At 43.6% G+C, this 12,447-nt stretch overlaps 1 protein-coding gene across 1 annotated transcript in view; it reads left to right on the top strand.

The window, feature by feature from the left end:
• Window positions 1-8,723, top strand: part of LOC125889144 (alpha-2-macroglobulin-like) — a 29,376-nt gene extending 20,653 nt beyond the window's left edge. Inside the window, exons 28-36 of the mRNA XM_049576882.1 lie at window positions 212-374; window positions 457-644; window positions 4,125-4,337; window positions 5,038-5,156; window positions 5,312-5,402; window positions 5,497-5,565; window positions 5,649-5,754; window positions 5,859-5,900; window positions 8,489-8,723. Of these exons, the coding sequence (XP_049432839.1) occupies window positions 212-374; window positions 457-644; window positions 4,125-4,337; window positions 5,038-5,156; window positions 5,312-5,402; window positions 5,497-5,565; window positions 5,649-5,754; window positions 5,859-5,899 (990 nt within the window). The 3' untranslated portion in view covers window position 5,900; window positions 8,489-8,723. The remainder of the gene's footprint in view (window positions 1-211; window positions 375-456; window positions 645-4,124; window positions 4,338-5,037; window positions 5,157-5,311; window positions 5,403-5,496; window positions 5,566-5,648; window positions 5,755-5,858; window positions 5,901-8,488) is intronic.
• Window positions 8,724-12,447: the final 3,724 nt, after the last annotated feature.

The raw sequence follows: 12,447 nt of genomic DNA, 5'->3' as shown, positions 1-12,447 counted from the left end.
AGAGAGACAACAAAAAGGCCCAACCAAACCTCCGACAGCATGTGTATGGACACAGAATCTGTGCGTTCCAATCATAGATTTATAATAATACCTAGATACCAGAAGCCAAGATGGTACCTTTTCATTCCACTGAGTATGCACAATAGCCTTTCTCTTGCTGGTCCTGCCCACGAGAATATTTATTATAGTTTGTTCTTTTAATCTGCTCTAGGAACTTGAGATGATGAAGAGCCTGTCTTGTCTCAGGGAGTCTATCAGTGACCTCAACAACACCTACACTACAGCTCTGCTGGCGTACGTCTTCACCCTGGCAGGAGACATGGAGACCCGTGCTTACCTACTGAAGCACCTAGACACTGTTGCAATACAAGAAGGTGAGTCATCCTCCTGAAGGAAATCATTCTGGCTTCATTACTGTGATTGTAGCTCACCTTGTGGCTGGTTGTCTGTTTTTAGGAGGTTTCCTCCACTGGTCTCAGACAGCAACAGAAACATCAGCCTCTCTGGCTGTGGAGATCAGCTCCTATGTGCTGCTGGCCAAACTCAGTGCCTCTCCTTCTACTGAAGACCTGGGATATGCCTCCCGTATCGTCAGATGGTTGACGGGTCAGCAGAACTATTACGGAGGTTTCTCTTCCACACAGGTACAGCTAAAACAGCATTCAGCTGAACTTTGAGATACATCTACATCAGTGACGGCTGCTGGTCTTTCAAACAAGGGAACTCACTTTAAGTTTATATCATAAAATGTGTCATATTGTAGCGAGGCAGTAACTTATAAAAGGAACATTTAATTGAAGCCGTTTTTCAGCCACACTCATGCCATAGAACCACAGCAACACACACCTCAAAGATCTTCAGATGGGTTTAAACACCTGAACTGTACAAATGGTGAAAATGAGCTATCTCTTATGGAATAAGGAACTCCGGACGGCGCTCTGTCAGATGACTCCACTCGCAAATATCCGCATGGGACGTTTGAACGTCATAGTCATGATGTGAAACGCATCCTAGCGCACGTTTAATGCAATGTAAATTCTTATTTTAGTGTAAATTCAATAGTGCATATTTGACCATTTCTTCTTTGAAAGTTCAGCCTCCCTTTTTGTCTCAGAGCAATCGCCCCTGATCTATATATGTTTATAGATTTTCACGTAGTGATGACTGGGGGTGTAAATCATTAGTTTCATCACAATACAATATTATAAAGATTATTTGGACAACATTATGATATTTATACACACACACACACACACACACACACACACACACACATACACATCTATATATATATATATACAGTACAGGCCAAAAGTTTGGACACACCTTCTCATTCAATGCGTTTTCTTTATTTTCATGACTATTTACATTGTAGATTCTCACTGAAGGCATCAAAACTATGAATGAACACATGTGGAGTTATGTACTTAACAAAAAAAGGTGAAATAACTGAAAACATGTTTTATATTCTAGTTTCTTCAAAATAGCCACCCTTTGCTCTGATTACTGCTTTGCACACTCTTGGCATTCTCTCCATGAGCTTCAAGAGGAAGTCACCTGAAATGGTTTTCCAACAGTCTTGAAGGAGTTCCCAGAGGTGTTTAGCACTTGTTGGCCCCTTTGCCTTCACTCTGCGGTCCAGCTCACCCCAAACCATCTCCATTGGGTTCAGGTCCGGTGACTGTGGAGGCCAGGTCATCTGCCGCAGCACTCCATCACTCTCCTTCTTGGTCAAATAGCCCTTACACAGCCTGGAGGTGTGTTTGGGGTCATTGTCCTGTTGAAAATAAATGATCGCCCAACTAAACGCAGCGGATGGGATGGCATGTCGCTGCAGGATGCTGTGGTAGCCATGCTGGTTCAGTGTGCCTTCAATTTTGAATAAATCCCCAACAGTGTCACCAGCAAAACACCCCACACCATCACACCTCCTCCTCCATGCTTCACAGTGGGAACCAGGCATGTGGAATCCATCCGCTCACCTTTTCTGCGCCTCACAAAGACACGGCGGTTGGAACCAAAGATCTCAAATTTGGACTCATCAGACCAAAGCACAGATTTCCACTGGTCTAATGTCCATTCCTTGTGTTTCTTGGCCCAAACAAATCTCTTCTGCTTGTTGCCTCTCCTTAGCAGTGGTTTCCTAGCAGCTATTTGACCATGAAGGCCTGATTAGCGCAGTCTCCTCTTAACAGTTGTTCTAGAGATGGGTCTGCTGCTAGAACTCTGTGTGGCATTCATCTGGTCTCTGATCTGAGCTGCTGTTAACTTGCCATTTCTGAGGCTGGTGACTCGGATGAACTTATCCTCAGAAGCAGAGGTGACTCTTGGTCTTCCTTTCCTGGGTCGGTCCTCATGTGTGCCAGTTTCGTTGTAGCGCTTGATGGTTTTTGCGACTCCACTTGGGGACACATTTAAAGTTTTTGCAATTTTCCGGACTGACTGACCTTCATTTCTTAAAGTAATGATGGCCACTGGTTTTTCTTTAGTTAGCTGATTGGTTCTTGCCATAATATGAATTTTAACAGTTGTCCAATAGGGCTGTCGGCTGTGTATTAACCTGACTTGTGCACAACACAACTGATGGTCCCAACCCCATTGATAAAGCAAGAAATTCCACTAATTAACCCTGATAAGGCACACCTGTGAAGTGGAAACCATTTCAGGTGACTACCTCTTGAAGCTCATGGAGAGAATGCCAAGAGTGTGCAAAGCAGTAATCAGAGCAAAGGGTGGCTATTTTGAAGAAACTAGAATATAAAACATGTTTTCAGTTATTTCACCTTTTTTTGTGAAGTACATAACTCCACATGTGTTCATTCATAGTTTTGATGCCTTCAGTGAGAATCTACAATGTAAATAGTCATGAAAATAAAGAAAACGCATTGAATGAGAAGGTGTGTCCAAACTTTTGGCCTGTACTGTAGATCTGTCAGAAAGGATGTCCTTTTGAAAAAGCCCTTTCTGCCCTTGTCTCCTCCACTGAAAGACAACAGGACGTTTCTCTGAAGGTGCTGGAGCATTGTTTAAGAAATTGTGAGAAGATGTCTCGCTTGCAGTAGCAAATATCAAGAAGACTTTAATTTTCTGTATGTGGCAGTACCTGGGTACACTCCCAAAATAAAACCTCTGGATCAAGGGTTAACTTTAGAAAGAAAATTTAAACAAATTGCATTCCCCCCAAAATTCACTTGTTTGAACACCCTCTCCTGACTACACCTGATGTATCTGGATTATTGCGACCAAATGTATGTAGTTTTACTAGGGTAATGTGAGTGGGCCTACACATCAGCCCACTGTAACAACTTGTGTCTGGGGAGCCTTTTCCAATCTCACTTTGGGCTGTGCCAATTCAGACCATGCCAGTTTGCACTTCCATTGTCAGTGTAGATTCGCTGAGCAATGTCGAGCTACGCCAGAGATGGACCTTCTCTAGAGTGGGTGCAAAAGCCCAGCCACCTACCCTCAAGCAGGTAGTACTGACGACTCGCCGACTTCTCCCCCCAAAACAAGTCATGTGTGTTGTGAGACTCTCCTCCCCTCTGTCTGCAGGAGACCACAGAGAAAGGCGTATTTAAAAGTCTCTGTGTGTTCAGCTCTCAGTTCGTCTGTAGCTTGTAACTGAATCTCTGTGGTTTGGAGTTTGCCACACTGGGCTGATGGCCCAAACCAAACAAACCAAACCAAACCAGGCCAGTCCATGACTGTCAAAAGGGGTCTGGTATTAACAGATTGGGTTTGGGCCTCAAAACAAGTATCCTGGGGTGGGGGAGGTGTGTAAAAGAAAAAGGGGGAAAAAGTGTACTGTACTTATAAGATGAATAAACAAATCTTTTAAAAAATATTTAAGAAAAAAACAAGCATTTTGACATTCATCCAGTGTAATCTGTGCTCCTAAAAAAACCTACCCCCGGGCATTTAACCTTAATTCAGAGGACTCTGCACAGCCAGAGATCAATGTGTCATACATAAGAGAAATCTTTGCATTGTGGTTTTCTCCAGAGCAGAAATACTTTGAGTTACATGTGCAGAGTTTTCTTCTGGGACAAACGTCTTGAACACACAAAGTTAAATGAAATGTCTGCGGCACTTAAAGTATTCTCTGTGTTGTGTGTGTGATCTAGGACACCGTGGTGGCTCTTCAGGCTCTGGCTCTCTACTCCACTCTGGTGTTCAGTGCAGAGGGTTCAAGCACAGTGACAGTCCAGTCTCCCAGTGGCCAGCTAGCATTCAGTGTGAATCAGGACAACAAGCTGCTCTACCAGGAGGAGGTGCTGAAGGACGCCACAGGGAAGTACAGCCTGGCGGTGGAGGGCACTGCATGTGCTTCAATGCAGGTTAGTTTCTCTTAGCTAGACGTACATCACGACAATGGTAATGTTGCTAATGTTAGCAGCCTGGTAGTGACACAGGAAGTTTGGAAGTGTAATACCTCCACCTGCATCTCCACCTGCACTACGCTTTGTTTAATCCGATGTTGTTTTGTTCTAAATAAAGTGGGGAAATCTGACTATTTAAATTATACGTATGTATTTTCAGAAATGACACATAAAACAAACAGAATTAGTGTGTGTGTGTAAGTGTGCATGAGTCTGCTCTTTGTTCGGCTCCCATGTTTTTCACGTGAAAAAACAAACGTGGTGGGTCAGAACAAAACATGCAAACATGTATGATGCAGGGTTAGAAAACTGGATGGTTAGTTTTCATTAATGAAGCTGTGTCTGGGAAATTTGTCTTTTCATTTTGTCTCGTAGTGAACTTTTGCAACGCATAGAACAAAAAAAAAAAAGCAGATTAAAAACTGCATCAGTAAAAAAAAGGACTCAGCATGCAGAGACGTTAATTCAGCCAAGGTTTGATGCATGCAACCCAAAACTAGGACGAGAAAACAGAACTGCTTTAAAAACAGTGTGGTAGCTCTCACAGTTTAAATCATGATGCATCATAAATATGAATAAATTTGAGCTAAAGGAAATTCTCAAGATTCTTGTTCACTTCTTATGAATACTGAACTTTCCTCGTGTACCTCTTCCTCAGATTTCTGTTCACTACAACGTCCCAACTCCTGCTAAAGTCTCAACCTTCAGCGTCAAGGTCAAACCAGAGGCCGACTGCAAAAGCAGCAAACCCAAACTCACTCTGAAGCTCAGGTCCCTGTAAGTAATCAATTGCTAACATTTCTGGCAAACAATCCTCTGCATCCACCAGCTTGAAAGTCAGGAGTTAGAACTCAGCTCAAATATATTTAAATGGTAAATCTAGTCCGTCCAAATCCCCAGAGTAACATCACATTTTAATGGCTGCATCACAGATATACTGGAAAGGAGACCACGACCAACATGGTGATCCTGGATATCAAAATGCTGTCTGGATTTGTCCCAGACCAAGAGTCTCTGAAGAAAGTGAGTTATTACAGTAACTTTGACCTTTAGTAGACAGGAAATAGTTTTCATATGTTGTTGGAGAAGCACCCAGCTGATTATTGACTCCTCACAGCTCAAAGGTGCCCTGCTGGTGGACCGTGTTGAACAATCGGACGATCATGTTCTGGTGTACATACAGGAGGTGAGAGAAACACACAGTGAGGAATGATACATGATGCTCTCCAGATTTGTTACTGATGATGTGGTCTGTTTGTCCTCCAACAGTTAACAAAGGACATACCCATCAACCACAGCTTAGATCTCATACAGGAGGTCCCAGTGAAGAACCTGAAGCCAGCCGTGGTGAAGATCTACGACTACTACCAGCCAAGTACATCAGTCCTCTTTAAACCTCCTTTACAAAGTCATCAGAATAGTAATCTTAAGGAGTACATGCGCTAATTTTGACTCTTTTTCTTCTTTCTTTCCTCTCAGGTGACCACGATGATACAGAATACACTTACCCTTGTGTTTAAGGTAACAGTCTGTAATCACACACAGAAGCACTAAGACGTTATTTACACAAACCTTTAAATGGCCAAAAACATTTCACTGCAACCACAAGAAATATGATGTCTTAAAGGTCCAGTGTGTCAGATTTAGGCAGCTGTATTGGCAGGAATATAACACACCAATCAGCCAAAACATTAAAACCACTGATGGGTAGAGTAAATAACATTGATCATCTTACAATGCAATGTTCTGCTGGGAAACTTGACACGCAGCACCCACCCAAGCTCCACTGTGGACCAAGCAACCCCCCTCATGGCAACAACACTCCCCAATGGCAGTAGCCCCCCCCCAGCTGGACAATGTGTCATGCCACACCGCAAAAACTGCTCAGGAACGGCCCATGGAACGTAACAAACACAGGAAGTCTTGAGATGCCCCCTGGTGTCTGGCACCAGGGTCTTCATGGCAGATCCTTTGAGTCCTGTGGGTTACGAGATGATGTACCAGCATGTCCCAAGGATGCTCGATCAGATTTGGATCTGGGGAATTTTCTTAGAAATTTGTCACCAGGAGCAACTCTTTGTGCGAGGAGACTTTGTCAGTACGGCCCCTGGTCGGTTTGTTTTGGAGAGGAGGAGACCTCTGAGGATAATTTGACTTTTAGTTATACCCTCCTGAACATCTGGACCTTATCTTATCAGAGAAAAAAGTGAGCACACATTAGCATGTGTTGGACTAGCTGCCTGCAGAGACATGCCAAACTGTGTCAGAAATACATGGATTTGTAACGTGTTATTCAGTGTTTTTACCCGTTTAAATGGCCATGTCTGTTTGTTTTGGAGAGGAAGAGACCTCTGCGGGTAATTCAGCTCCTGGTTGTTACGCCCCAGTCTATGGAGTTAGATTTGTGTCTTTATTACATGCAAAAAAATAAATGATATGAGAGAAAAAAAATGTTTGAGAGAAGAAGTTTTCACACTGATAGCAAAAAATAATATTTGAGACTAAAAGAAGTTTTGAGAGAAAGTATTTTGTCAAAGAATATAAAAAAATAATTTGAGATTTAAAAAATGATTTCCCAGGAAAAAAAAATCTCAACAAACTTTTTTTTTTTACTCTCAATTTTTTTCTTTTGCTATCAGTGTGAAAACATTTTCTCTCTCTCTCTCTCAGACAGTTTTCTTCTCTCCGTGTCATCATCTTACCCAAACATTGGAGTCTCCGCTCCCAAATAACGCAGCACATCTATGCCGGTGAATCCACCATGGTGGATGAATGATTCAGTTGAATTTGACTCCCAAGACGATCCTCACCCAGCTGTCAATTCGATTGAGACTGGCCAATAGGAACGTGGCCCCGCCCATGACGTTATGTTCGCAGCGAAAGCAAAATCCTGACACGAGAGTAGCCTCGCGTCACCAGGCTCTTCAAGCGAAGAGCCTGGTGTCTATTCACTCTGAATTTTGTCTGGATTCTGGTTCCGGTCTAGGGAGCGGATGCGGTATTCACCAAACTAAAAGTGTTCACCATAGTAAAATTTTAAATTCTGGCGCACCATCGATTTGGGGTGATGAGGGGTATAAGAAAATCGATTAAGTTAATGGCGTGGGGCTTTTCTTGTAAATTATATTCTTTAAATTAAAAGTTTCACCGCATTTTTATTAGAGTGGTGCTTTTATTTTTACGGAAAGGCACATCCATCGAATTCTGGATCCTGTCTCACTTGCCCTTGTTCCGTTTCCTTACCAAAACAGCCACTAACGGCCCCAGACTAACACGAGAGCAAAGACTTAGGTTTTGAGAGAGAAAAGAAAACTGTTTCGAGAGAAACAAATTTTTTGAGAGAAAATGTTTTCACACTGATAGCAAAAAAATAATATTTGAGAGTAAAAAAAAAAGTTTTTGAGAGAGTTTAAATCTCAGATTATTTTTTTTATATTCTATGACAAAATACTTTCTCTCAAAACTTTTTTTAGTCTCAAATATTATTTTTTGCTATCAGTGTGAAAACTTTTTCTCTCAAATATTTTTTTTCTCTCATATCGTTTATTTTCTCGCATGTAATAAAGACACAAATCTAACTCCATACAGTCCAGGGGGGCTAGAGCGTAACAGAGAGCATGTATAAGTGAACAACAGTGAGCAATTTTTTTGCTAATATAATGAATCTGAAAGTTGACCTCGGAAAAATGGTTTTCTGCTAAACGCAGGTGATACAAGAAACTCAGGCACAGTATGAACCAATGAATTCAGGGTGAACACGGCCAAATAAAAACAAACCTATCTGACGATGAAAACTCCAGCTGACTGTAACACCGGTAAAAACCTCCTGAACCATGAACACCGAAGCAATTCTGACCAGGAGATTCAGCAGGTTGCAATCTGCACTTCACCACAAGATGTCACCAAAGCCCCCTAAATCTGACACACGACACCTTTAAATGTGGCAGAATCATAAGTATGTGCAACATTTGGAAATCAGTCAAAAAGGTTATTATATATAATATAATAATATATATTGTATATTATGGGGTGCCAAATGTATAACTCAAAACCAAATCAAGTCTTTACTGTGAATGGTTTTTGAAATATTTGTATTTTTATCTTTACAGGTTGAAGAGTGAAGTGTGGTCAGTCCTCCAGCCGTCACTGATTCCAGTATAATTTAATAAAGACTTTCATTTTACCACAGATACATTTTATGTACCCTAACACCATGTTTGTTTGTGTAAACACACACAAGGAGTTAACACATACTAGCTTGTTCTTCCCCTCACAGCTGTGTCTGGTGTCAAATTCATGCTGATCGGACAATAAAATAAAGAGATGGGAATGTTCCACCTGAAACTGGTCTTGTGTTGCACTTCTTCCACGGTTTCATCTTTCTGCTGTTTAACTGTCGTAACATGAACCAGAAGTCGTGCAGGTCGGCTCAGTGAGGGCACATCATTGTACCTTAGTATCTTCTGTTTAATACATGTAAGCTGTATGTGTTCACACCAGGCGTCAGTGAATAACAAAGTCAATGTTAAGGCACAATTGCAAAGGTCAAAGGTGAGAGAACTCCCATCACTCAATCACACCTTACATACAGCGCAACATTCCTGCCTTAAATGGGCAGTGTAAAAGCAGCGTGTCAAACACTGCAAATGTTGCCTTAAGGTCAGTTTTTTTAACGTACTCAAGGCAAATATTGAGTACGTTGTTGCAGGCACATCAGATATCACGAGATTCCCACAGGAAAGAATGGACTTATGATTGCCTCGTCTCTGTGCGTAAGCGGAAACGACGCCTACGTGACAGTCGTGAGAGTCACAAGGTGTGAGGTGGCCTTAAACTACCCACAGTGACTGAAACAGGTGTCATAGACTGCCTGCTTTATGAAGTGATGACATAGATGGCCTCCTTCACTCCTCTTTCAAATCAGCTGTTTTCTCTCTCCAGTATTTGGACATTGCTGTCCTCAGAGTCTCTTGTCCCCGTCCTTGAGGACAGCAGTGCACAAATATTGGACAAACGTGGGCGTGTTGGACTGTGTGTTGTAACAGATCAGCCACATCACCCACTTTTGCCTTAGTCAGGATGATCACTGCTGACATGACAAAATCAAACATCCAGCACCAACACATTCTCACTCTGTCCTTGTCACATATCGACGTTTGGTCATGGACTCTCCACGTGGAGATATAATGTCCCAAGGTACCCTGGGTGTGTTGGTTGTTGACGTTCTGGGACACGTGTCAGCCTGTTACATGCATTGTCTGTTTTCAAAATACACTTCTGTTTTCACGGGAAATGTACAGTTTGCATATAGTCTCTTTCAAAATAAAAGCACCACATCAGTACAACACCACAAATTGATGTTTTTTCCCCTTCAACAACAAACACATGGTTGGGTTTAGGAAAAAGGAACAGGGTTTGGCTTTATAATCACACAGGAAGTGAACACTGGCCTCGAGGGTAAAGATCAATGATCCAACACATTCTGTCTTTAACGCTGTAGCTGCAACATTAAGAAACAACTGACATGTAACAGCTTTAATTAGAGGTGCTGTTTATTATGTGATATTAGTGCAGATACAGAGATGAGCTTGTGCCACAGATTTCATCATTTCTATAGACGAACTGTGGAGTGCCCAGGGGTGCCAACACCTACTCACCTGAGGCGCAACACGGCAGTACTCACAGCAAAATGGTGCCATCTACACTCGGGTCCCGGTGCTTTTACTCACATGTAGGGACCTCACCATAGGGGCTTTACCTCCCAACAAGGTGGCACTACATATATATATGTATATGAATGTTAGGTTGGATGTCACAAAAAGTACACTTTGTAGACTGATTTATTTTATGTGATGAGGAAATATCTATAATTCCACCGAGGGTGATACAAAACCACCAGGGGGCGCCAGAGTCCCAGCTGAGAGCCTGAGAGTGGCCCTGTGTGAGCAGGGTCGGGCTGAGTGTGAGACTCTACCACAGTCCTTTTAAAAGCCTGAGTGCATGGCAGTGTTCAGAGGGAGTGTGTGGAAACATTTGTAAAAAGAACCTTCATTCTTCTATAGTGACAAAATCTGGTTTTAGATTTTGCATTGCTCCACACTCTCTGTTTAGTTTTCTCTGTAAAAAGCCTTCCTGTAAAAGTATGTTTGAAGATTGTTTTAAACGACGCCAACGAGTTCCTCAGGAAGGAGTTCGGCAGCTGTGGGCCTCGAACAGGAAAACACCCGGTTTCCTTTTGTAACCAGGCAGGCTATAGACATGGTTAGGAGGGTCTTACCTGAGGAGGGCAGGCAGGCCTTTAAACTAGGTTCATAGGGTGTTAGTAAATCTACAATGTGTGTCGGAGCCATGTAAACTCTATACTCAACAGGTACCCCTCCAAGAATCGCCACCTTAACATGATGGAGGGGTTTGCGTGTCCATGTGAGCCTGGGAGCTGTGTTGTCCGGGGCTAACAGCCCCTGGTAGAGTCTCCCAAGGCAAAGTGGTCCCAGAGGAGGGGCCAGACTAAAAGCGGTTCAAGAAGACTACCAGGGAACGAGTATCTCACCCGGTATGGGGACACCGATCTTGGGGGGGAGCTCGCCAGTGAGTGCCTGGTGGCTGGGCCTTGGCTCAGCCCAAATGAATAACATGAAGCCGCCATCCTGTAGGCCGACCACATGCAGGGACTGGCATCGGGGTCGGGTGTATTGTGTGCCGGGCGGCAGGCAGGGGTGACTACTCAGGCATGCTGATCCCCCAGCGTCGTGGACTGGCTCTGGGGACTAAAGGTACTTCCTCAAGCAAAGGAGTTCAAGTATCTCGGGGTCTTGTTCATGAGTGAGGGCGTGAGATGGATTGCCGGTTTGGTGCGGTGTCAGCAGTGATGTGGGCGCTGTGCCGGACCATTATGGTGAAGAGGGAGCTGAGTTCAATTTACTGGTCCATCTACGTCCCAACCCTCACCTATGGTCATGAGCTCTGGGTAGTGACTGAAAGAATGAGATCGCAGATACAAGCAGCTGAAATGAGTTTCCTCTGTGGGGTGTCTGGGCTCAGCCTTAGAGATAGGGTGAGGAGCTCGGAGTAGAGCTGCTGCTCCTTCACATTGAAAGGGGTCAGTTGAAGTGGTTCAACATCTGATCAGGATCCTCCTGGGTGCTTCCTGTTAGAGGTGTTCTGGGCTCGTCCCACTGGTAGGAGGCCCCGGGGCAGACCCAGAACACACTGGAGGGATTACATATCTCATCTTTCCTGGGAACACCTTGGGGTCCTCCAGGAGGAGCTGGAAAGTGTTGCTGGGGAGAGGGACGTCTGGGGTGCTTTGCTTGGCCTGCTGCCCTCACAACCCGGCCTCAGGTAAGTGGATGAAAATGGATGGATGGACTTAACAGGTGGCCAGTGTAGCATTGCAAGGTGGGAGTGATGTGGTCTTATCTCTTGGAATTAGTTAAAAGCCTGGCAGCTGAGTTTTGAACCAGCTGGAGACAGGAAATGGTCTTTTGATTGAGCCCTGAATACAGAGAGTTAGAGTAATCCAGACGTGATGAGATGAAAGCATGGATGACTTTTTCAAGGTCCGCTTGAGATAAAAAATGTTTTCCTTTTGCAGTGTTTCTAATTTGATGAAAGTGCGATTGCACAGCTTTGGTTATTTCTATGTCGAAACAGAGCTCAGAGTTAAAGATGGCACCCAAATGAAGGGCAGAAGGCTTCACATAGGAGGACAGGCTCCTAAGGTTCTTCTTTAAGTCAGAGGTCAGGTTTGGGGGTACAAAAGAAGGACCTCAGATTTGGACTCACAAGCCATAACATGAGAGAGACTGTCAGGGTCACAACCAGTCAGCGGAACATAAAGTTGCGTGTCATCCACATAGCTGTGGAAAAGAATATTATACCCACAGATGGTGTGACCCAGTGGAAGTATAGAAAACAGAAGGGGACCCAGACCTGACCTGTGAGGAACACCACAAGAGAGGGGGGCTGGGGATGAGAAGTATTTTCTGATTAGGGTTCGTGGTGGCTCAGTGGTGTCCCATATACAACAAAAATTTTGTTGTTGTCTTGCCTGTATTAGAGAGGGCAG

This window comes from Epinephelus fuscoguttatus, linkage group LG5 (genome assembly GCF_011397635.1).
Source record: "Epinephelus fuscoguttatus linkage group LG5, E.fuscoguttatus.final_Chr_v1".
NCBI classification, from domain to species: domain Eukaryota; kingdom Metazoa; phylum Chordata; class Actinopteri; order Perciformes; family Serranidae; genus Epinephelus; species Epinephelus fuscoguttatus.
This window is presented reverse-complemented; position numbering and strand designations above follow the sequence as displayed.